Raw genomic sequence first — 27,152 nt, 5'->3', positions numbered from 1 at the left:
ACAAACTTTTCACAAAGTTTCTTAACCAACCTCCATTGACTTGCAGTGGCTAAAACTGACAGTGAGCCAGCAAACAAGAGAAGCAGCAGCAGTATAGCCTCCCCACACTTCCCATCCCCCGTCGAGTCTTGGACCAGCTCGGGTGGGTCTGTGACGGTGAACCACACCAATGGAGATGTTGCGGGTCACCAGAACAGGTGCATGACCTTTGCTGCTAGCACACCATTGTATGATCTTAAAACAGATAACTGTGAAAGACAGGCAACATACATTTTGCAATATTTTCCTTGATGTTTTCTCAAATTTCTTTACAGGATTTAGAGCATTATTATACTTGTAGGCCACCTGTTTAGAGAAATTGAAAGACGAGTGGACAAATGGTTCACAAATATATAGTTGTCCACTCTTGTTTCTTCTAAATTGTCTAATTTTGAGAATTTTAGATCTATGATGGAAAAGATGCTAATGAAAATAGAGAGAAAATTAGTTATTAGATGGACAAACAGGTTGATACAAATGAATAGACGTATATATAGAGAGATATATTGATAGCAAATGAGAGAAGACTGCAAGATATAGACAGATGAAGAGATGGTGTATCTGTTATGAATAGAAGGCTGAATAGAGGTACACACATCCTTTGAATTGTAACTGCAAAGTAAATAGATGTGCTATTTCTATAGAATGCCATTCAACATAATATTATAGAGCAGCAGCCATCAAATGTTTTGATATTCCCCATCATTTTGTGAGAACTCTCAAAGCTGTAAGTTTTCCATTTGCTTCTGATAAATATGTTTTTACAGCATAGTTTATATTACTATGCTACAGGTTGACTTAGAATAACAAATCAGGATACCACTTGTTTTATCATGAAAAGCTGCATCGAGCGTATTCTTGAACACCACTGACAAGGTTTCTTTGAGTTATGATTGCTATACTCTGGTTTCTAAATTTTCATTTCATTTCATTAATTTCATTTTATGTTTGTAATTGATACTCCTTTTAACTGATGCTGTAGCCTGTCCTGTCCTGAAAGAGAATGAAGATGAGTGAATTGATTATGAGTGAACAAGACATGATATGGAAATCCTAATTGGCTCCATTCTCGCTTTTCGATCCCAGGAATGCTGCATTTACGGTGTCCCAGAGCCTCCGGCCACCAAACAACACGGGGAAGTCGAAACGCCACAGTCTGCCTCTTCCTGGCTGCGTGGACTCCGCCAGTCTGTACAGCAAGTCATCCGGCAGCTCCCTGTCTCTCAAGGTAAGGGCATCCCTGATGATGGAGATGGATGATAATGGTAGTCGGGGCCACGCCCAGCTAGCCTTGCTTTCAGACTGTGTAGACATATCATCAGACTGGTGTGTTTTCTCCTGTGACTTCAGATTCTGACACAATGAGCCGAGTCATGATGTAATTGTAAACTGCGGTAACCTGAAATGTGCCCTGTATGGTTTGACAGTATGTGTTATCAGTATGCAGTATCTAACCACATGCAGCCACATGTTTATGACCACATTATAATTATATTCAGTAGCACATAAAAAAAACCAAATAACCTCTTTTTTTTTAATATTGGCTATCAAGGAAAATATTGAGATGTTTTGGTGAGAAGCACAAACATACAGAAATACTTGGTGTTATTATTGCCATTATCCTAGACTGTGGAGGATATGGTCATCATCATAATGATTTTCTTTGCATGTTAGGATGTGACTGATGTGTCCAATGGTGGCCCTCACACCAATGGTGACAGCTCCCACAGTGTCAACCTGCTCCCACACAGCTACCCATCACCCAGCAAGAGCAGTGTGTCACCGTGGAAACGCCTCTTTAAGAGGAAAACGTCCATTGGGAGCGAGCCGAGCAGTTTCAGCGATGCCAGTTGGATAAGCGGGTGTGAAATTGTTTCTCCATGCTGTCATTTCATGCATTGTGTTTCCCTGTATGAAAAATCTTTCTCCCTTAATTGTCATCATTCTCTCTAGTCTTGATTTAGGTCTAATTGGTGGATGTCATTTTAAAATCAAATTAAAATCATTCAGTTTCCAATTATGTATCAACCTTTGCTCTCTTTAAATAGTAATCTGTTACATCACAAAGCTGTACTATGCTGACTCTAAGCAAAATCTTTCAAATTCACATCAAGAAGGGAAATTCAGTGAGATTTCTGTGCAAGCCAAGGGCAGACTTGGGAGATATTGACAAACACTTTGTTTCATCTAATTTGCATAATAATGACTGATATCACTGTTACATTGTATTTGTAGGTATACCAACTTCTAAAATTCCAAACATATCAGTATATTCCATATTTTTATTATTTCATTGAAATTTCACTGTTTCGGGGATGTGATTTGAATTTGCATCAAGTCAATTTGTAAGCGCACTGGATTTTGTTCTCAAATTGCTGAAGTTTCAAAATCTTAGCAAATATCATTATATTTCAACTTCAAATGCAATTAGGACATCAAAATTTATGAATTATTATTTTCAATTTCTCCAGAGCTGAACTTGATGATGCAAGTGACAGGAAACCGAGACTTCAGACCCTTGTTCGGTCCATCACGCGACGTGTCGGTAAACTGAGGAACAATGAGGTGGCACCCTTATCCTCACAAAACTCCAGTCTGGCCCCGCCCCAGGCTGCACCAGAGTCAAACAATAGTGAGTTGGGATTTGTGTTGGTACCCCCAGCCCCTCCCCACCCCCCAAAAAACACTTTTTTGTGACTTTTATTCTGTTATAATCTCTCTCTTTGTCAATCACTTCCTCATTGTCTCTCACTCTGTCTCTCTCAATATATATCCACTCTCTCTGTCTTTCTCTGTTATATATATGATATACATCATTATTTCTCTATCCTGTCCCTCCATATATATTTATGTATATTATTATTTCTTTATCTCTCTGAGTTTTATATCACTTGATCTTCTATTGGCTGCTGTCAGAGAGGAAATCTAATTTCATTAAAGTAGCACATGAGAAAGATCATATAATATCATTTTTTGGTTCATTTGCTCATGGCAATATATCAGATATTTGTTGAGAGGAAATCTTTGCTACATCCTTGCTCTAATAAGAAAATAAAGTTCCCATTGATTCTAGTGCAATTCAGCAGAGGATGTGTCCATTGCTGTAAGATTTCATCATATATTTTGCCCTTTGTCAATCATTGTTTCAAGTGTATGCTCACAAATAGGCTCTCTCTCTCTCTCTCTCTGAGATAACGCATGATGTTGTGTATATGTACTGTTTACATTCTTTGTTGTTCATCTGCCTTTATGTAGCCCTCAAACCAACCAGTGTACGCAAGAGGTTGGACTCCTTCGCTCCGAGCAGCATCGGGGACGTGGCGGACGAGATTCACTTCAAGAACTTGAAGATCGGTCATTTCTCTGGTCTCCTGGATCGCATCAAGTCCATCCGATTTCCAGAGTACTTTGACCCCCTAGGTAAATCGCATCTCAAGACATTGCTGTTGGGGCGACAAAACCTCATATCTCAAAATATGTCAAATGTTCAGGAGAGCAAAAAAAAAAAAAAAATGGAAGCCAAAGTACTGTAACAATGGTATCACCTTTCCTTGGACATGCTGTGGTGGCTTCATTTGTGGGATAAGACAGCTAGGAATTGTACAGAATATCACCGATTGCCTAAAAATTAATCCAGAAAAGTGATTTTTACTACTTTCAAAGTTGTCACCAAAATTTGAGATACAAAGTCTTGTCAGCCCAGCGACAAGTCATACAGGCATGTGCTTGATGGTCTTTTCATTTAGACAGCATTGTTTGTCACAGTGCACAAGTCTTCTCATTTATTGTATTAAAGTTTTCTTTTTATTTTCTGCAAAGGTGTCCTATGCAGGTTTTAGCTTCAATTCTTGGTGGGCACCTCAATAAGTTTTATTCTCTCTTACATTTTTTTTTTTGTATCAGTCTTTTTCCTCTTACAATGCTGTTTTAATAGGTACTTTTGCAATCCTTTTGAAAACTGTATGCTCTTGCATTAAACAAGTTTGCCAATATCTCTTGACACTCATTCTTCAAATAACATTCAACATAGTGTGTCTTATTTGCGTGAATAATAACCCTTAATGTCAAATATCACATTATTTGACATTGAGGGTTATCACATTATTCTAATACTGTTATCAAAAATGTCAAATCAGTCAGTATTTCCTGCTGGAATTCATTTTTGTGTACAAAATCACATTAATTAATATAGCAATAACCTTGTGAAGCTGTTTTCACGATTGGCTTATAGTGGAGAGAGAGCGAGCTATATATTATGCATGAAAGTGTCACAGCTATCAGGAGCTATCTATTCAAGGTCAAACAGTTATTGGCAGCTACACAATGCACAATGACAACTTTCAGGTTTGATTGACAGCGACCTTCTGTCATCCTGACAGTGTCGGGACAAAGTCATTGGGATGAGTAAGCCCAGAAAATCCTAGTTACCTATCTCAGATGAGTAGAGCATTATATTGCATGACTGCAAATGCTAGAGGATTGTCAAGAAGTGTCAATAAACTCTTACCAAGTTTCATTCATTCCTCCTTTTGGCCAAAATGTACTTTGCTTCACGGAGTTATATTATTCTGAAGGGAAAATGAAATCAAAGTTCAAGGAAATGGATATCAGTGTTTGTGCAGTATTCATGGATAGGGAATCCTATTTTTGTATATTGTAGTTCTTCAGCTGCAAAGAATAAGAAAAAAAAAATCTGATAATGTTGAAACTACTGTGTATATTATGCCTATATGAATATCACTATGATAGTGATAGTGATCCAAAAGGGTACAAATTCAGATGGTCCAACTGCATGTTATCTGGGGGGAATTATGGGGTCATAGAAATAAAGCTTGTACAGGAGTAATATTGCTCCGTGCAGAGTTAGTATAGTAAGTCTCCCCTATCAAAGCAATTGGTCAAAGGAAGGTACAAACAATGGACATAATTTATGTAGGAATTTGCAGCTGGATTGGGATAAGTAACCCCCCCCCCCCACACACACACACATGCACATAAAACCATGCCAGTATTGTCATGTGTGTTGCAGGATGGGTCAAGGGCAGAGTTTATTGTTTTCTTTGTAGTGGTCAAGAATGAAAGCTTTACAAAGCAAAACAAAAAGAGTTGGCCTATTGAACCAAACCAATCTTTGTTAACCGCTGAATAACTGATACGCCCGTTTTCAATTCTAGATGAGAAAAAGGGAGAAAATGAACTAGAGATGGATGGATAGAGTGGGGGAGAAAGGTGAGAGATAGAGAATGAAAGAAAGAGAAGAAGAAGAAGATGAAAGAGAGAGAGAGAGAGAGAGAGTGTGTGTGTGTGTGTGTGTGTGTGTTAATTCCTGTTTCCTGGGGCAGAGTACCAGCACTTACATTTGTAAGCACCTACATACTGTTTTTCAAGTAGGACATTGATGAGTGCCATTGATACACGGGTTTACTGGGTAATTGATCATTACTTCCATCGCATACCCTGGGAGCATGTTTAACCACATGCATGGAGGTGACGTCTCACTTCCCTTAGGTTATGCTATACCCAATATAATAATGCAGTGGTTTGTAACAGATGTGTTAAGAAACTATGTAAGTGCATGTTGATTTGTGTTGATTCATGACACCCTAAACATCACTTATGTGGCTAAACGAATGTCTTACTAGTTTTTCAACAATTTTCTTCAGATTACATGGCACGCCCACAAACAAACACAACAACAACAACAACAAAAATCTTCCAAAGCAAGATTCTCCTCATCTGTCAATCATTGCTAAAGTACTCGTATGTTTAACAAAAGACATTACAGGGAGCACACGTGCACACACATGCCCTATATACATGTATTGATATGTTCATATATTATAGATGCATCTATATATTTATGTATCTATTTTTCATGTATTATATATTCATATATTTACATATCTGTGTATTTATGTTATATTCATATTATGTTTATATGTTTTTATGCAAGTGCATGTGTGCACATGTAATTTAATAACAGTATGTTTTGTAGGTTTGGCACGCTCCCATGGGATAGAAGCTATTGTTTGGAAAAGCGCCCAAATTCTGTATTGTTGGACCAAAAGCCGGCTTCATGTTCTCATATGGAGGTCATACAGCCTACATGCTGCATTCAATGGGGATGAACTTGAAGAATGTGATATCTAGTGGTTTTCAGCTTGCTGGCTGTTTGCCCTGTCAGCATAAATATTGCATGCATGCTTCCTGGCAGTGAAGTCCTGCAAAAGAGCTGTATCTGATACCAATAAAGAATGCCTCTACAGCTAGAAAGCAATTAAAATTAGTTGTTTAGGATGTGACACCCAAGGGCAGCCCTGTATGTACTTCCTACGTTTGCTGGAAGGAATCATTATGAATCCAAAAGGTTGCGTGTACTTCCCATTAAAAAAACAACAGCAATAAAAAACAAACAAACAAACAAACAAAAAGCTGCTGATCAGTATTGTGAGTAATTATTAGTATTAAAATCTGCATGCTTGCACATTGAAGATGCTTCTGATTTGGATATAAATTAAAAAAAATATATATAGTTTGGTTCAGGAGGCCAGGTGATGATCAATGAGCTTTGATTTTCATACCCATGCAACTATGATGGTTGTTTTTATTAAAAGATAGCATTGTGATATTGTAAGTGATTAACAAAGTTCCTTACATTGACGTAAATAAGCACTGAATAAATCAGTGTTTCAGAAGTAGCAATGATAAAATCATGGGCATTCATATTCAGGCTGGATTCGAACCAGCAACCTCTTGACAATCGGACAGGCATCTCATCCATGAAACCAACGAGCTTGCACTGCGAACAGCCAGTGCTGGTTCTAATACCTTAAACCACTTGACACAGGACAAGAATTTCATTAATTTGAAGAAATACACAGTACCTGATACAAACCTTTCAATTGATTTATGTGTGGTATATCTGCATACTGGTTTCCAAAAACTGTGCAGGAGGTGTTTGGATTGCTTGGCTCTGTGTTGTCACGCTGGCATTTCTCTACAACGCCATTGTCATCTTCTTGCGTGGCTCATTCGGTGACGCGTACCAGCGCCCAGATAATCTGGCCTGGTGGCTGGTCTTTGACTACCTGTGCGATTTCATCTACCTGATGGACATGTTGCTCTTCAGGGCTCGCCTCATGTTCTTTCAGTCTGGCCAAGGCATTGTGAGTATAAATAGACAGCAGTGTTCATAATGTGAAGGAAAGCATTTGAAAGGATGGTACAGTTTCGGTTGAAATGGAGTTTGACATTTCTTACATTTTTTTTTTGATGATGATTTCTTGAAAGAAAGAGAAATTTCTTATGAAATATGACAGACCATATAATTTAGAGAGGAATTCAAAGCTTACCTGATGAAAACTGGTTTTTGAATGGCTGAGATATCCAAAACAAAGCAAGTCTAATAAAAGGTGGGGCCCACCTTTTAATGTGATTGCTTTGTTTTACTTTGTTTTTGGATATCTCGGCCATTTCAAAACCGATTTTCAGCAAATAAACTTTGAATTCCTCTTGAAATTGTATGTTTTTAACATTTTATGAAGAGATTTAAAGTGAGATACATAAAGTAATGCACAAAATGTTAAAAGTGAATTCTCACCTCAACCAATACTATACCACCCTTTAAAGGGAAGTGATTGCTCTATGTTGAAGTTGAGATCAAAAAAGGTAAATTATCACACATACTGTGTGAGCAGAGCAGTTAGAGTTTCATTTGATACAGTGGGATTGAAAAAAAGAGAAACTTCACAATTAAAATGTTCTTTGCATGTTATGCAATATCATAAGACAGTAATATCAGAGATCAAAATTTGTCTTCAAAGGCCCTCCTGCTGGGGCTTCTCTTGCAGTTACTACAGCAAGAGTACCTTTGTCAGGGCCGAGGGTGCTCCCCCCCCCCCCAACCTTTTTGCACAATACATAGGAATTTTTGTTTTGTTTTGCTTGTTAGCTGATGAAACGGGGAAGTGGCAGCAGAGGTTGCACTGAAAGCCTTTTTTTCTTTTTTTTTTTGCTTGCTTGTTAGCTGATGAAATCTGGTAGTGGCACCAGATATATAAACTGCCCCCCCCCCCCCCCACTTTAGAAAACGTGGTGCCAGCCATGTTTGTCAATGCCTGGCTCAACCCCCAGTCTTTGGCAGCTGTACGCAGTGATATATTGCGTGTTGGAGACAAATTTGGTTGGCTGCTGGTTTCATCAGATATAAGTGACTGTAATATGACAGGTCTTCAACTTGTAATTAGTCAAATCCTGGGGAATGTGTACTGGTTAAATGAAGCAGGTAGTTTGCAGCTATAGACCTTCATCTACTTTGATAGGTTTGATTGTATTAAATGAAGACAAATCAGGATTGTGATTTAAGAAGGGATTTTGGCATTGACATTGTTCCTATACCCTGAGCTCAATACTAATTTTCTTTCTCTGGTGGCTCATTTGGGCCACAAAAAATTATTGAATTTGAAATGTTGGTGGCCAGTCAGGGAAAATTGGCAATCTAATTTAAATCTTAGTTTCCCAATTGAGTCGCAAAAAGATAATACTTTTTGAAAGTTTGGTGACCTGAGGTAAATTCTTGATGGCCCTGTGCAACCAGGACACCACAAATTTTGAGCCTTGCTGTATGCCTCTTTTAAAATTAATGATGGCATGGTTTTACAGTTAGTGTTACCATTAGGCTGTTGCTTGGTTTGAATCTTTATGTTCAAACAGTTGGATTTTTTTTTTTTGTACTGTATATATCCATTTCCTCTAGCATTGACATTCATACAGATGTGTTGTAAATATTATTGTGAGTTTGTTATTGACAACTGACACCTCAGCAACAACTGGAATACTCACAGCTGATTGATGGGTTTTTTTTTTTTGACTGCTGCCATATGGCAACTGAAATATGAGATTTGCAAATATGACAATATTAAAAAGCATATTCATGAAAGTGGGTCTCTTGTAATAGTAGAGACAGCAGTTGGAAAATTGTTATTTTGCCACCCCTTTTGCTCTCCCCACAGACTGACAAAAGATGCATGCTGACCCACTACACTTCATCTCAACTTTTCAAGGTGAGCAGTTATTTGTACAGCATCCCCTCAGCATATTAATATGAACTGTGCTTTAACCTTTTTTCTATTATCTTACTCTTGTATTTTTCTTTTGGTAAATGTATGTATGTTTTCTATTGCTGTGGTGATGTCCATTGATCTGTCTGGACTACAACACATGGCAGTGCTGATGAAAATGTTTTTATACTATGATTATATGGAATTATCATCTTCATAGATGGTAACAAAATCATTATTACTATGGTGATGAGGATAATAATGATCATTGTTATCATCATCATTACAATCATCTTTATCATTACTAAGTATTGTTAGTATTACTACTACATTTACTTACAATTTCCTTCAATCTTGGCAACATTGATTCCTATTTTAATCATTCAAATGATTAATCAATCAATTTATCATTCAGTCAAGCAATCAATCAATTGATCATTTGATTGAACAACAATCAATCAGTCAATCAACTAGTCAGTCAGTTATAGTTGATCAGTAAATCAATTAATCAATTAGTCATGTAATCAAATCCATCATTAGATCAATCAAGCCACAAATCAGTTGCTTAAAGGACAAGTTCACCTTCATAAACATAAGGATTGAGAGAATGCAGCAATATTAGTAGAACTCATCCGTGAAAGTTTGAGGAAAATTGAACAATTGATGCAAAAGTTATGAATTTTTAAAATTTTTGTGTTGGAACCGCTGGATGAGGAGACTACTACAGCTTGTGAGTCATATGCGTACAACAGTATAAAGAAAATGTAAAGAAAATTCAACATATTTTCACTTTTTTTCGCATAATAAAAGAGCACTTGACTTGCCTCTTTCTAAAGGCATAGGGAATAATATTACCCCTAACATACGTCGGTAACGAGTCAAGGGAATGTGTACTTTTTTCAAAAGATGAAATTTTGTGAAATTCTCGTTATATTTTCCTTATACTGTTGTATGCATGTGACATCTAAGTTATTCATACACTGCAGTAGTCTTCTCATCCAGCGGTTACTGCACAAAAATTTCAAAAATTCATAACTTTTGAACGGATTGTCCGATTTTCCTCAAACTTTCAATGATGTGACCTACTAATATTGCTACATTCTCTCAATCCTTATGTTTATGAAGGTGAACTTGTCCTTTAATTGATCAATCAATTAATTCATAAATCAATCAACCAACCCATCAAGTCAGTGAATCAATCTTCTAATCAATCAATGAGATGATCATTTTGATCAATCAAAAAATCCAATCAATCAGTCAGTCAATCAATCAATGCAGCTAATTGATTAATCAAATCTATCCAGTGATTAATCGATCAGGCTGCAATTCAGCCCATTATTTGATTAATCAATCAATCTCTTCGTTCTTGTCACACCTGTAGCTTGATGTCTTGTCCCTGCTGCCGCTGGATTTCTTCTACCTGCTGATGAGAGACGTCCAGCCCCTCCTACGTCTACCCCGCCTCCTCAAGTTCAACTCCTATCTGGAGTTCTCCCAGAAGTTTGAGAACAAGTCAAAGTCAGCTCATGGAATCAGGTCAGTTACCATCACACCGTGATGGACATTCACTTATAGTATACACTGCACTCAACCAAAGTTCAAGCTTCATGCTACAGTATCCCACAATCAGATAGTGTCTGTGGACACAGCTATAGTCTGGATCAAGGCCTATGGTTATACCTCTCTTTTTTTTTGGCCAAATGTTTGTCAAATTTTGCACTAAAACTGGCAAGCATGCAAAATGCAAATAACTACCCAGTTGCTTCTTGGCATTATGATGTAATGTGATGCTATGCAGTTTGATACAATGTGCTGCAATACTACGTAACACAATACAAATACGCATGTATTGCTTCCCTGTTACTTTGTGTTAGACGTCAACTGTCATTTCCATGTTACTGTATGTTATGTTAATGCTATTGTCATTTTCATTTGGCTGAAAAAAATAATAATGATAATGATAATAATATCATACAATATGATTGCCACCAAAAATTCATTACATCATACAGTGCTGAGTTTGTTGCTGTTGTTATGTTAACTTGGTGTTATTTTTCTATATACTTAACCTGCTATTCCTTTGGCATATCTTTGCTGTGCAGTGATAATGTTTGAAATGTATGATCGCTATGCAAGTGTGTGGTTAATAATGGGAGATTCAACCCTAAACCTGAAACAGCCAAACTGTAAGACAAATAAGATGTGACGTTGTTTTAACAATATGATGGCTCAATATCAAAATAGAAAATATCAAGCTCTGCTGGTTAAAGGCATAATTTACCATTTGCAGATGAAACAAAAACCTAGCATTAGTGATTAAAAATAGTTCTAAACTGTGATTTAGGGATAGAAACAACCACTGTCAAAATTTGAATCCGTATAATGGATGTTAAGTGTTGTTAAATACACAAAATGTGAACAATAGTTATAATAAAAATGTTTCCAGACTAAACCGTATACAGTTACGGTTTATTGAGAAAAATCCTGATATCTCCTTATATTTTAGGTTTTATGGCAAATATTTCATATGGTAGGATGTTTTATGATACAACAGACCTACACATATGCATTAAATGTGATATCTTGAACATTTTTGAAATCACTGCTCCCAAAGGTAAACTGGACCTTTAATGTGTATAACACGTTCAAATGCAAGAAAACACATTACACCATATGAAAGCTTTGACTATCATATTTTTCCTGCCAGAAATATATGAGATTATATCTCCATACTAATAACTGTTTACTGCGCTTTTCTGTGGAATATGATTACTATTGATCTGGTCCCAAAGCATGTGCAGCATTTATTTTCAACCCTTGTATATCAAAGCTCCACATTTACATGATATCTACCTGCCATAGCATGCAGGGTCATGTAGAGCAGATATTATGTTGAGCATATATTGTGTTGAGCATATTTTACATATTATGTTATGTTGCATATTTCAGGTGGCATATATATATGTAGCAAATAACATATGAAGAGTTTGTGCGCAAAAACCGATAAGTCCGTTTTTGAAGATTTCGAAGTACAGTCTTTGTCATAAAGTACAAAATAAAACCTTTAAAATGATATATTGGTCATTACATATAAAGATACATTTTTGAAGTTATGGTCAAAAGAAGCAAAAACCTTCTTATTATTCTCTTTATTTTTCTTGACCTTTAATCGCAAATATCTCCATTTGGCAAATATGGACTTATCGGTTTTTGCGAACAAACTCTTCATATGTTCCATATATATATGTATATATTTCAAATGACAATATTGTTGTACAATGGCTTTCAATGTCTGGTTGTGTGTATTTCTAAACCTCATTTTCTCTTCAAGGGTGTTTCGCATGGTCTGTTATCTGCTGTACATGATACACCTCAACACCTGCCTGTACTACTCCATGCTGGAATGGGAGGGTATCACACAAAATGAGGCACTCAGTGAGAACTGGACCTACCTTCCTGCCGATGCCGATCCGTAAGTTTTGTTCCAGTTTTGTTCCAGTTCCAGTTCCGATCTGTTTTGTTCCAGTGTTCCACGTCTTACAAGCTTGGCTTTTTTAGTGGAACACTGTTTTCCATCATTGTGATTATTTACTATTTTTGTTGCCATGGCAAAGTGCATTGTTTCTTTTTTACGACATCATTCGTGTATATACTATATATTGTATTTAAAAAAAAAATCCTTTATCAGACGAGTGTAAGAGAAATGAAAAAAAAAAATTGTATCACTTTGGATTATGTCAACTTTTTTTTTCTTTTCTTTTTGATGATGGAAATAAATAAACTATTGAATTGAATTGAATAAGTCACCTTATATTGCTAGTATTTTGCTTGCAGACCTCTGCTAAAATCAGCCACTCACATGTGAGCTTTGCCTCATACAGAGCTGCGCCATGTTTTTGCCATGTATACCATAATGTATTGTTTCATTAACATAAATTAAAAAATATGTTTACAATTTTTCCCTTGAACTTTATTTGGCACATCTCAGGGGTGGGTCCAGGTATTCAATAAAGGGGGTCACTTTTACCAAATCAAAGGGGGCGCACATGCAACCCCCTCCATTTTTTCCTATTTATTTCTTTTGTTTTAACAAAAAATAAAGGGGGGTGCACACCGCTATGCCCCATTCTGGATCTGCCACTGCATCTAGCATATGTTAACAGTCCATACTGTGATGAAAAGATTTTTTTTTTTTTTTTTTTTGGGGGGGGGGGTAGATATAGCCCTTAGTATATGATTATCACCTTGTAATGATGTGTGTTTTCAATCTGCATAAATTAGCAGCCCTGCTGTTAAACATACTTGTGCTGTAAACAGCCTGATCTCAAATGTTAAGAGTGCATTTTCATTTGGAGGGACCAAAGTTAGAGACAGGAGAGTGTTTTGCCATAGCATGCTCTTGGCCCATTAGTTTGTTATAAACCCACTGTCAGAAAACAGGAAGGACATGTAGGTCAGCTAGCTGCACCCAATTGGGAGTGTTGACTTCATTATGTGACCCTTGTCTGATATATCAAACTGTTTGGCAATCATTCAAGCAGCTGCTTTTGTTCTGATCAATATTCACAAGTTTAAGAACTAGTGAGGCCTGCTCTTCCCCTTTAATCTTTTGTTGTTGTTGTTATTATTATTGTTATTATTGTTGTTTTGTTTTTGGTGGTATGTTTGTTAGGGATTGGTAAATCAATCATTCATGGATAACTGGTATTTACTTGCTGCCTCATGTGACTCTTGTTTTTGAATGAAATAATGTTTCAATGAGGTGATTATCAGTATATTGTCCAATGTGCATGCTGTTCTTGCTTGAAGTGATAAGGGGAGAGGTTGGAAGAATCAGTCTCCAGTTTTCATTATTGAAAGAAATTGGAATACCACCCAGCCCTTTAAGGAAGCACATTTAGGCTTTCTTTCAAGGTTCTACACCATCCACTCACTGAGGATATCACAATTATTCACATACACTATAATTTACAATATGTGGGACTTTAGGTTTATGGTTTTAATGATTCAGTAGGCCCTAAAGATGAGCGTCTTTACCCTAACATTTGGTTCCTCCCTGTTTGCACAATGTCCAAGGGCCGGTACCCCGCTGCAACAAATTTCAGTCCCAGCTGTACAGAAGCAGTAAGAAATTCCCTGTGGTCAATATTGCATCTGTATTGAAGTATTTGATGTTACACAATAGACCTATTCTTGTGTTTGGGATGTATATTGTACTGGCATGTATTCTACATGTATATGAAATGTAAAGGATAAAAACATCTGAATAATAGATTTCTGTTCCCATCTCATGTATTCCTATCAAAGTGCTTTCATAAGACATGGATGATTGTCATTTGATCTATTTTTTGTGTGTGTTATGTTTTCCAAAGCTACACCCGATGCCTCTTCCGATCTGCCAAGACTCTGATTGTCATTGGAAATCTGCCAGCACCACAGACCAATGCTCAGATCATCTTCATGAACATAGATTTCATGGCTGGGGTCTTTGTCTTTGCATCCATGATCGGACAGGTGAGACTGCTTTCAATAAGTCCTTAAAAGGAATTGTATAGTTTGGTTGAAACCTAACTTCCAGTTTCTAACATTTTTAGATGAGATAATGAGAAATTGCTTATGAAATATGAAAGAGCATGTAATTCCAAGAGGAATTCAAAGTTTATTTGATGAAAATTTGGCTTGAAATGGCTGAGATACCCAAAACAGAGCAATCCTAATAAAAGTTGGGACCCACCTTTTATTACAATCACTTTGTTTTACTTTGTTTTTGGATGTCTTGGCCATTCCAAACCGTATTTTCATCAAATAAACTTTGAATGGTATGCCCTGTACTATTTCACAAGTGGCTTCTTGATATCTTGCAAAAAATTAAAAGCCCAATCATCATCTCCACCAATAACAAGCCTTGAAAAAGTCTAGTAGACCTATGCAACCATTATGGAAGAATTTAGACTAGCTACCTGGTAGCCTTTTAAGCTTTCGTAATGTAAGCTTTCCAGTGGTAAATACTAGTAACATACGGGGTCTAATGTTTACTAATATGAAGAAATATCAAATGGTAATTGATAGATAGTTCAGACTACTGTGGTCTAAGTCATAAACCTATGGATGGGACTATGTATGTATGACTATGGCATTGTTTGATCTCACATAGATGTAGACCTATTTTGTCAGCTGTTACCTTATGGCAATCCATAAAGGAGTGACAGGAAGTGAAGCAAAGGACTGTGGGATATTAGGTCAGGGTTCACTGGCTGTAAAAAGCTCTATACATGGTACTATCATCCAAGTTATTTCTGCTACGAATTATCCCATAGATCAGCGATTGTAGCTTTTGTGTGAACCACAGAATATCCTGTAGATAGGCAGATGTGGGTTTTAAGGGGACATTCTTTTGCTGCCAATGCTGGTGTTATGATTCTAAGAGTGTGGCTTGTTCTAATTACTGAAAATATGATACAACTCAGACTACACAGAAAATTCAACCTGAAATATATTGTAGAGACATGCAATGCATTTTTGTTTTTGTTGTTGACATGTCAATCTATGGGATTTGTGTAGAATTTCTGTGGAGAAATTTCATTGTTTCAGAGTTGAGTTGGTTGTTGAACTGAAGCAACTATAAGCAACTCTTAATGTCATAATCTTGCAATTTGCATTGTTTTTTTAGTTGAATTGGGTCTTGAACAGCCTGAAGCAACTATAAGCAACTATTTATGTCATAATCTTGAAATAAAAATCCTACATTGTGTGTTCAAATTGTATGCATTAAGTATGGATATTTGCATGTATAATTATGTTCGTTATGCATGTATGTGTGTGTATTGGAAGAGTTGTTTCTGTAATGTACAGTATGTTTGTCATTATATGTTTAATGTGTGTATATGTATGTAAATGCATTTATTAATGTATGTATGTGCACATGGTGTGTTTGAGATGTGTATCCAATTAGGTGGTATTGATGTAAGTACAATGAGTATGAATGCATTCAAGCTGTACACCTATACATTAATAAACTGTGGTATGTAAATAGCTATGAATGCACATTGTTTCCATAGAGGTAATGCCAAGCCTATTTCTCTTTCCTAAACTTTCTAAGGGAACTTTGGTGTGCGTTACACAATCACATCATTGCTCTATTATGTCTGTTGTGTTTCTTCTTCTACAAGATGCGAGACATCTCGGCCAAGTCCGGGGCTACGAAGGATGCATTCAGACGCAGGATGGATGACACCATGACACTCCTGAAGGTGTGGAACATCCCGGAGTCTGTTCAGAAGAGAGTTCGCATGTACTACATCTACTCATGGGACAATGGAGCTGTGTTAGGTGAGAATATGATTTTATCTTTTCAGTTAGTAGGCTTTTATCAGTTAATGTGCTTTAATCCTAAAAGGGCCGGGGGGGGCGGAATCCGCCCCCATCAACGTTTCGCGCTATAATTCTGAAACGCGAGAAGGCCTCGTCGTGAGGCTTCTTGACTTTGTTTTTTCAAGTCTCGCGCAACTTTTGAGACCAAATTTGCAACGTCCGCGCATACTTTTGCGAAGCCACGCCCATTTTTGTAACGGAATGTCGCCCCAAAACGGACACAATTTTGTGATTTTGTGTACATTTCCTATGGAAAATGGTGCTCTGTCATGAAAGTCATAAAAACCTGATTATTTTTACAATTAATCACTTTCATTGATTAATTGTATGCTAATTATGATAGAAAAGTGGTCAGTGACAATTTTCAATTTAAAAACAAAGAAAAAACAAAAGTTGAAAAACAAAGAAATACATAAGAAATTCTGAAAACAATAGAATACATAAGAATTGAAATAACTTTTGGAAGTGTTTGTGATGTACAATTATTGTTGAATATGCTCAAACAGATTTACAGACCAAAAGTAGACACTCAATGCTTTTGATTAGGCTAAAATATGATCTTGAGCTTAATTTGCATAATTAATTAATTAGAATTAGAAATTGATTGTTTCAAAAAATCTTATGGCACAATCTTGTAGATTATGATGTGGGTGTCACGCATGCCGAATTTTTGTCGCGATCGCACCAATAATGGCCAAGATCTCAAGGGGAGGCGGAATTCGCCCCCCTCTGGTTTTAGCATAGCCAAAAAAGCCCAGCCTGATTAGGGTTAATGCATTTCTGCAAAGTGTACATTATCTGTTTTATATTATTATGCATTCATCCGCATTCACATTTAGTACTATTCACTATGGTGTGTTCACAGGCCTTAAATTTCATCAAATTTCGGTCGTGGCCACTTAATAAAGGGGGCACAAGTGAATAATGAAATGCTTTGGCCATCAATGGTCTGATTTTGAAAGGGGCATTCCAGCCATGGGAGGAGCATAGCAGCAAAGTGCTGATTGCCAGTGGGTATTTCAAGCTCTGTGTGTATACTACTTTACCTTTTGCTTGTATACCTTTTACCACGTATTACCTTTTGTTCAATGGAAACAGCAAAATTGAATTGAGTTGATTGAATTGAAATTGAAATTGAAATTGAATGGAATGAAATAATTTCATGCCATGAATCCTAGAAGCTACATCTTAGGGGTTTGGTGCTATATTTTTTATCATATCTATTAGGCATTGCTGGTTTTTCATACAATAGAATGAAAGTATTGGCTGTGAAATGTTTCATTCCTGTTCATTATATGAATTCATCAGAAAGAGAAGAAAACAGGCAGGAAATGTGTAGAGCTAACAAGTCATCCCTGAAAGAACCCCAAAGGGACAAAAACTAATCACTAAAACAAGATTTGCATGTTGTACACCCCTGTACTGAAAGTTTGGCTTCAAAAAGTGCTGAATCCACAACACAAAACAAAAAGATCAATTCTTCTGAAATCAGAATAGACACATAGATTTTCCGATGCACAGTTTCTTTATCCTAGTATTGGGGTACCATAGGCAGGGCTGCACACTAACCCATTTTTTCTGCCGGTCCGACATGTCTCTGTCGGACCGGTAGATGCCCCATTTTACCATTTTTTACCGGTCCGAACAGAAAACTTACCGGTCAACAACGGCAACCTAAAAAAAAACATTAAATTACTTGCAAACTTATTTTCTTGTTTTTATGGACGTACCCCCCCCCCCATGTACATTTTACTGATTAATGTCTTTTTAAACTTGAATTATTTATTGCACAAGAAATAAAAAAAATGAGAAAAAAAAATAGAATGTTTGTTCGTGAATTACAGTGTAAAATGATAATGAAAAAAAAATCAGATTGTATCATGCGTTTGTGACTTTTTCTAAACATCGGCGCACGAACTTGCTGCATAACCGTGATTTAATGAATTATTTTAGCTGTGATATTTTCTGATGCACGAGCTACAAGGGGTTCTTTATTTTTCTTTCGACACTCTCTTCGCATTTGTGCATGCGTTCTGAAAGGTACACGACATGCAGGGCCGAATTCGCAATTCTCTTTGCGCCCATTTCTACCTCAAATATCAGCGGGATTGTGACGATTTCATGAATTACTTCGGCTGTAACATTTTATGATGCACGCGCCAAAAGGGGTGAAAATGTGTCCTTTATTTTTTTGCCGATATAAACTCTTCGAATTTCGTAAGTGCGTTCTTAAAAGATGTACCACACGGCCGAATTCATGATACTTTTTGCGCCTATTTTTACCTCAAATATCAGCGGGATTGTGACGATTTCATGAATTACTTCGGCTGTAATCTTTTATGATTCATGCGCCAAAAGGGGTTGAAAATGTGTCCTTTATTTTTTCCCGATAAACTCTTCGAATTTCGTAAGTGCGTTCTTAAAAGATGTTCCACACCGCCGAATTCATGATACTTTTTGCGCCTATATTTCTACCTCAAATATCAGCGGGATTGTGACGATTTCATGAATTACTTCGGCTGTAATCTTTTATGATTCACGCGCCAAAAGGGGTTGAAAATGTGTCCTTTTATTTTTCCCGATAAATTCTTCGAATTTCGTAAGTGCGTTCTTAAAAGATGTTCCACACCGCCGAATTCATGATACTTTTTGCGCCTATATTTCTACCTCAAATATCAGCGGGATTGTGATGTACCACACGGCCGAATTCATGATACTTTTTGCGCCTATTTTTACCTCAAATATCAGCGGGATTGTGACGATTTCATGAATTACTTCGGCTGTAATCTTTTATGATTCATGCGCCAAAAGGGGTTGAAAATGTGTCCTTTATTTTTTCCCGATAAACTCTTCGAATTTCGTAAGTGCGTTCTTAAAAGATGTTCCACACCGCCGAATTCATGATACTTTTTGCGCCTATATTTCTACCTCAAATATCAGCGGGATTGTGACGATTTCATGAATTACTTCGGCTGTAATCTTTTATGATTCACGCGCCAAAAGGGGTTGAAAATGTGTCCTTTTATTTTTCCCGATAAATTCTTCGAATTTCGTAAGTGCGTTCTTAAAAGATGTTCCACACCGCCGAATTCATGATACTTTTTGCGCCTATATTTCTACCTCAAATATCAGCGGGATTGTGACGATTTCATGAATTACTTCGGCTGTAATCTTTTATGATTCACGCGCCAAAAGGGGTTGAAAATGTGTCCTTTTATTTTTTCCCGATAAACTCTTCGAATTTCGTAAGTGCGTTCTTAAAAGATGTTCCACACCGCCGAATTCATGATACTTTTTGCGCCTATATTTCTACCTCAAATATCAGCGGGATTGTGACGATTTCATGAATTACTTCGGCTGTAATCTTTTATGATTCACGCGCCAAAAAGGGTTGAAAATGTGTCCTTTTATTTTTTCCCGATAAACTCTTCGAATTTCGTAAGTGCGTTCTTAAAAGATGTTCCACACCGCCGAATTCATGATACTTTTTGCGCCTATTTCTACCTCAAACAAATTATCAGCGGAATTGTGGCAATTTCATGAATTACTTCGGGTGTAACTTTTTGTGATCTCATGCACGCACCAGCTAAAATGGTTGAAAATGCGTTCTTTATTTTTCTCCCCACAATCTCTTCGCATTCCGTACATAAAGATATACGACACGGCCGAATTCACGATCCTTTTTGCGCCTATTTCTACCTCAAAATATCAGCGGGATTGCGATGATTTCATGAATAACTTCGGCTGTATTCTTTCATGATGAACGCGCCAAAAGGGGTTGAAATAATGAAAATGTGTCCTTTATTTTTTCCCGATAAACTCTTCGAATTTCGTAAGTGCGTTCTTAAAAGATGTATGTGTACCACACAGCCGAATTCATGATACTTTTTGCGCCTATTTCTACCTCAAATATCAGCGGGATTGTGACGATTTCATAATTATTTCGGCTGTAATCTTTTATGATTCACGCGCCAAACGGGGTTGAAAATGTGTCCTTTTATCTTCTCCCGATAAACTCTTCGAATTCGTAAGTGCGTTCTTAAAAGATGTTCCACACCGCCGAATTCATGATACTTTTTGCGCCTATTTCTACCTCAAATATCAGCGGAATTGTGACGATTTCATGAATTACTTCGGGTGTAATCTTTTGTGATCCACGCATCAGCTAGAATGGTTGAAAATGCGTTCTTTATTTTTCTCCCCATATATAATCTCTTCGCGTTTCGTATACATAAAGGTATACGACACGGCCGAATTCACGATCCTTTTTGCGTCTATTTCTACCTCAGATATCAGCGGGATTGCGATGATTTCATGAATTACTTCGGCTGTAATCTTTTATGATGAACGCGCCAATATGGGTTGAAAATGTGTCCTTTATTTTTTTCTCTTCGCATTTCGTAAATGCCTTCTTAAAAGATATACGCCACGACCAAAAATCATAATTCTTTTTGCGCCTATTGTCTCCTCAAACTTCAACGGGATTGCGATGATTTTATGAATTATTATTCGGCTATAATCTTTATGATGCACGCGCCAAAACGAGTTGAAAATGTGTCCTGTATTTTTCTCCCAATAATCTCTTCACATATCGTATACATGCGTTCTCCTATACGACACGGCCGAATTCACGGTCCTTTTAGCGCCTATTTCTACATCAAATATCAGCGGGATTGCGATATTTCATTAATTATTTCGGCTGTAATCTTTTGTGATACACGCGACAGAAGGGTTGAAAATAAGTTCTTTATTTTTCTCCCGATAATCTCTTCACATTTGTGAATGCGTTTTCAAAATTATACACTGCACGCAGGGCCGAATTCGAGATTCTTTTGCGCCTATTATTGTTTACTCAAATTTCAACGGGATTGCGATAATTTCATGAATTACTCTTTGGCTGTAATCTATATGATGCAAGCGCCAAAAGGGGTTGAAAATGTGTACATTATTTTTATCCCGCTAATCTCCTACCATTTAGTACATGCGTTGTTAAATTTAAGGTATACGACACGGCCGAATTCACGATCTATTTCTACCTCAAATATCAGCGGGATTGTGGCGAATTCATGAATTACTTCGGATGTAATCTTTTGTAATGCACGCACCAGAAGGGTAAAAATGTGTCCTTTATTTTTCTCCCGATAATCTCGTTGCATTTGTGCATGCGTTTTTGATAACCGACACGGCATGCAGGACTGGATTCAAGATCTTTTTTGCGCCTATTTATTTCCTCAAATTTCAACGGGTTTGCGTTGATTTCATGAATTGTTATTCGGCTGTAATCTTTTATGATGCACGCACCAAATTAATATGTCCTTATATTTTTTTCTCCTCTATAATCTCTTCGCATTTCGTACTTGTATGAGCTTTTGAAAGGTGTACGACGCGGCCGAATTCATGATCCTTTTTGGGACGATTTCTACCTGAAATATGTAAGCGGGACTGCGATGATTTCATGATTTTTTTTCCTCCCTTGTATTATCTCTTTACATTTTTTTAAGGGCCGATTTCGTGATCCTTTTCGCGCCTATCTTCATTATGAGACCATTCTGAACGAATGAAAATAATCATTCATTTACTGTATCGCTGAATATAGAATATGTTTTTACTTTTTCTAAAAATCGGCACAAGTAAAATAGTTCTAACATGTCAACTGCCACGCAGCTGCGAAGCCGGGATCGGATCGATCTTGCGTTAAAAAAAAAAAAGAAGAAAAAAAAAAAAAAAAATCATGAGTAAAATGACCCAGAAATGCGTGCGCTTCTATCAATGCTTCTTGTCTGGCATGACCGCCGATCGCAAGCAAACGAACAAACAAAACGGGATCGGGGAAACAATCCATGCATTTCAACAGTTACATTGTACCGTACATCCTTTGCATGTATTGCATAGCATGGCAGTGCGTGAGCAGCGCCAATGCGCAAGCGAGCGCGAATAACTGATCGACTGCTAGTGCTCAAAACTAATATACAATTGTATGTTTACTTTACAAATTGCACCGGTAGACATATTCGAAAACTTGCGTAAAACGTGTTGAACAATGCGATATCTTGCATTCTGTTTCTCCCTGATCGGGGCTGATCTTTTTCTCTCTACTGACCCCGCCAATGCTTTTTTTTACTGGTCATGTCGGACCGGTAACTTGTGGATTTCCTGAAAAGTTGCCGGTCCGACAGTGACTTTTGCCGGTCTTGACCGTCGGACCGGCGCCAGTGTGCAGCCCTGCCATAGGCTATACATTTCATGTAATCAATGAGAAGCATGTAAAATAAAAATCTAGGTTTTTCTCCAAACTATCAAAAGAGGATCTAGAATTTTTTTGGAAAGGAACTCTTCATAGGTGGATAGATAGATAGATAGATAGAAAGAAAAAAAGGTAGATGGTATTTAGATAGATAGATAAATAGATAGATAGATAGATAGATAGATAGATAGATAGATAAGCAGGTAGGTTGGTAGGTAGATAGATAGACAGATAGATAGATAGATAGAGGAAGAGTTGATATAGTTAGTATAATAGATATTGTTTTTCTCTACCTGTGTCACACAGATGAGCGAGATTTGCTACAGGGCGTACCAATCAGAATGCAGACTGACATAGCCATCAACGTACACATGGACACACTCAGCAGGGTGTCTCTCTTCCAAGTGAGTGTCAGCATTCTTTCTTATTTCTCTTCATCCAGAAAAACAAAATGCATTGTGCCAGTTCCTTGGAATCGCTAGGCAATTGGAATCTGACAAGATTGGTTTAAATATGTGAGTGGGATAGCATGGTTGTAGAAGGTATCATCTCAAATAATGTGTCATAGCATTTCAGTAACTTTGTCAACAAAAGAGATGATGAGATGTGAATAGCATTTAGAAAATTAAAGTATTCTTGAAGATCTACTCTTTGCTTATTTTGTGGATGAAGAAAAAAATGTGATTTTTTAGGGACAAATGTCCCTTCTTGATGCTTGTGATTTGTTTTCGTTTAAGAAACTATCTAAACTTTATTAAACACTTTTCTTTTTGCAGGATTGTGACAAGATGCTTTTGCGTGATCTTGTTCTCAAACTGCGGCCGGTGGTGTACCTCCCGGGCGAATACATTTGTCGCAAGGTGGGTATATTGATGCACATTCACGGCTTGACATATTTAAACCCTCTAATTACCTTTTGCCAAGGAGGTTATGTTTTCATTGCCATTGCTTTATTTGTTTCATTTTTTGTTTGTTTGTTTGTTTGTCTGTCTGTCTGTCTGTCTGTTTGCAAAATAACTCAAAAAAAGTTGTGAATGGATGTGGATGAAACTTAAAGAAAAAGTTGATAATGACACAAGCAACAGATGATCAAATTTTGATAATGATCGAGAAAACTGTTTTGATCCAGGGTACTTTTGAATTTTGTTTTAAAGGATTATCATTAGCAAATAGTGCCAACAAATGAGGGAGCTCAAACTATGCATATTTTAGGTGTGTATACATAAACTGAGCACACACTTGAAGCACAGCATGCAGCTATCTACTGATGAGGTGGACAGAGACACACACAACAGAAAGTCTTTTTTATCATTGGGAAATAAAGGTGATTTTCAGAATGTGAGAATGGGTAGAAATGAGCTCTTTGGCAGAGATCTGTGCTCTCTGTCTGCTTTTCTAGTTCCTTTTGTTCCTTCTAGCACACATAATTTTGAAGTCTATGAAAGCCATCCCCATCTCGAAATCATACTCATTCACGGACTGGCCAAAAAACAGCCATTTGGCTGTGCCCAGTACTGTGATGAACTAAAGTGAAATGAATGAATATTGATGGTTAATCCTCCAGTCTTGGGGTAATTTTACTGCAGAATTCAATGTATCCTCATTTATTGGCAATGCTGCATTGTACAGATACCATTGATTGGAGAGAGATTCGTTGGAACAGGGTATATTCACTAAATTTGCACTAAATTACAAAGAAAATAAGAAAAATGCCAATGTTGGAAAGAAGCAGTAAATCTAACTTGCTAAAACTTATTGCCAACTTTAGAATAGATTCATAGATTGAGCTGTTAAGAGACTTCTGAAAACTATGAAACTGAAACAAAAGATCTCAGCTGAAAGATAATTGTTTATACTACCTTATTAGTTGGGTACAATAAATGTTAAACAATTGTGATAAAATGATACGCTTTATGTTCTTGAAATTTTATTACCTTGAGTGTTTCAAGTAGAGGGATAACCACACTTACCTGTATGCCAGAAAACTGTGTAATGTGAAACCTGAAAGCCATGAGTAGAAGGTGAAACCAAGCCCGAGATATGTTCTTGACATAATGGTTGGTGGAGCCTCACTTACCCTTTGCTTGCAAAATTTATTCAGCTGCTTCATTTTTTTTTTGTCTCGCGATGATTAAATGATCCAAAGCCTCCTATCAAGAAAGAAAAGTGAACATCTTCCCATGTGCCCATTGTGTGGCGAGCAATCAATCATGTTGAATTAGACTTCACGCATTCAAAGATGGCAAGAGTATGTGAAGAGTATGGCATAATACTCCCACCAGTCACAAATACCATTGATCCCTCTTCCCTCCTCCTCCTCCCCCTCTCTTCCTCCTCCTTTTCCTCTTCCCCTACTTCCTCCTCCTCCTCTTCCTCCTTTTCCTCCTCCTCCTTTTCTTTCTCCTCCTCCTCTTCTTCTTCTCCTCCTCTTCCTCCTCCTCTTCCACTCCCTCCTCCTCCTTTTCATTCTCTTCCTCTCCTCCCCCCTCTTCCCCCATCCTCCTCCTTCTCTTCCTCCTCCTTTTCCTCCTCCTCCTCCTCCTCTCCCTCCATCATCCTCCTCTTCCTCCCCCTCTTCCACTCCCTCCTCCTCCTTTTCATTCTCTTCCTCTCCTCCCCCCTCTTCCCCCATCCTCCTCCTTCTCTTCCTCCTCCTTTTCCTCCTCCTCTTCCACTCCGTCCTCCTCCATTTCATTCTCTTCCTCTCCTCCCCCCTCTTCCCCCATCCTCCTTCTTCTCTTCCTCCTCCTTTTCCTCCTCCTCCTCCTCCTCCTCCTCCTCTCCATCCATCATCCTCCTCTTCCTCCTCCTTTTCCTCCTCCTCTTCCACTCCCTCCTCCTCCATTTCATTCTCCTCCTCTTACTCCCATCCTCCTTCTCTTCCTTCTCCCCTTCCTCCTCCTCTTCATCTTCCTTCTCCCCTAATCCTCCTCTTCATCATCATCATCATCATCATCATCATCATCATCATTCTCCCTCCTTCTCTCTTCCTGTCCTCTTCTTCCAGGGAGCCGTTGGGAAGGAGATGTACATCGTGAAGGATGGAAGTGTGCAGGTCCTGGGAGGAGAGAAGAACAGCAAAGTCCTGGCAACCCTGCATCCCGGCAGTGTGTTTGGCGAGATCAGGTGGGGAAAGGTTATCAACGGCCAAAAACCTACTACTCCAAACCAAACAAACCTATGAAAGACTGGCTTTATCATATTACTTGTGATTGACTGTAACAAGAGCACCACAAGAAATCATAAGATGATGTTAATAATCATGATAATCTTCATAATACAATGACAGTGAATACGATAAAGATAATCGTGATGGCGATGATGATAACAATGATAGTGATAATGATGATGATAATAATGATAATGGAAGCCAATCACCCATGGCTAGTGTGGTGGTTGTCATTTTGAGGTAGACATATGATGCCCTGAACTCACTATTTGATTACAGGTATATTGCTTCCTCATACCCCATGCCTGTTTTTGTGTTGTGCATGTGTGTGTGTGTGTGTGTGTGTGTGTGCGTGTGTAGTTGTGTGCGTGATGTTCCAATCTATTTTTTTTTTTAATTTGCCACTTTTGTGCATTCATACAATGAATGCATTGTGTTCATACTCCAGCATGGCCAATGAATGCATATAGTAGTAATGGAATGTTTGTACATGAAAATATGCAAGAATGAATAAAATAGTAGATGCTTCAAAACTATAACCCTATTCAAAATATTTTTGATGGAAACCATGACTAAATGTACAGGTATATACTTTGTGTGCTCAACTGGAATATAATCTGAAGGTATTTATCCAAATGATAAAAATGAGTTGGCAATCCCCAAAGTCATCTGAATTTTGTGTTGTGATCTTTTTGCATGAAAACCTTCTGTCCTTGCCTTTAATGTGTGGTCTTGAAAGTCCATGGTTGCAATGATTACCACTTGAGAATGGGACAGTTCAGGTTTCTGTCCATTAATCAACCCACAGCCTACTCAGCGTTGGTGCTGGCAACCGCAGGACCGCTGACGTTGCTTCACCTGGATATGCTAACCTCTTTGTGTTGGACAAGAAGGACTTGCAGGAAGTGGTGGTCAACTACCCTGATGCCCAGGAAAGCCTAAAGAAGAAGGCTAGGTATGATGATGATGATGATGATGATTTGGAGAGGTTTCACACCTGCAAGAGAACTTGTTTGGAAACGTGTTCTGAAATAGGTTTTGTACCATTCGCATTATTTTTAAAAGTTTTAAAAGCAGACAGGAATCACAGTACTCTGTGAACACAATTCACAAATCATGCTTGACTAGTAATTCCCTTTAATAGGTGTTTTTCTCTGTTTCAACAGAACTTTGCCTTTTCTCTTTTCATGCCATTCAAGTTGTTTTCGTCAGGCTAAAAACAAGCATCAATCACTATACTCCTGACCCCATTTTTATATTACAATATTGG

The 27,152-nt window shown here is 37.6% G+C and overlaps 1 protein-coding gene across 1 annotated transcript in view; it reads left to right on the top strand.

Annotated features, from left to right (window-relative positions):
• LOC140232820 (uncharacterized) overlaps positions 1-27,152 on the top strand; it is a 41,859-nt gene that overhangs the window by 1,634 nt on the left and 13,073 nt on the right. Inside the window, 15 exon segments of the mRNA XM_072312934.1 lie at positions 71-197; positions 1,126-1,267; positions 1,714-1,901; positions 2,511-2,671; positions 3,295-3,459; positions 6,991-7,205; positions 9,051-9,101; positions 10,480-10,634; positions 12,430-12,570; positions 14,471-14,612; positions 16,268-16,427; positions 23,020-23,117; positions 23,490-23,573; positions 25,721-25,839; positions 26,691-26,837. Coding sequence (XP_072169035.1) covers positions 71-197; positions 1,126-1,267; positions 1,714-1,901; positions 2,511-2,671; positions 3,295-3,459; positions 6,991-7,205; positions 9,051-9,101; positions 10,480-10,634; positions 12,430-12,570; positions 14,471-14,612; positions 16,268-16,427; positions 23,020-23,117; positions 23,490-23,573; positions 25,721-25,839; positions 26,691-26,837 — 2,095 coding nt within the window.

This window comes from Diadema setosum, chromosome 9 (genome assembly GCF_964275005.1).
Source record: "Diadema setosum chromosome 9, eeDiaSeto1, whole genome shotgun sequence".
Lineage (NCBI taxonomy): Eukaryota > Metazoa > Echinodermata > Echinoidea > Diadematoida > Diadematidae > Diadema > Diadema setosum.
This window is presented reverse-complemented; position numbering and strand designations above follow the sequence as displayed.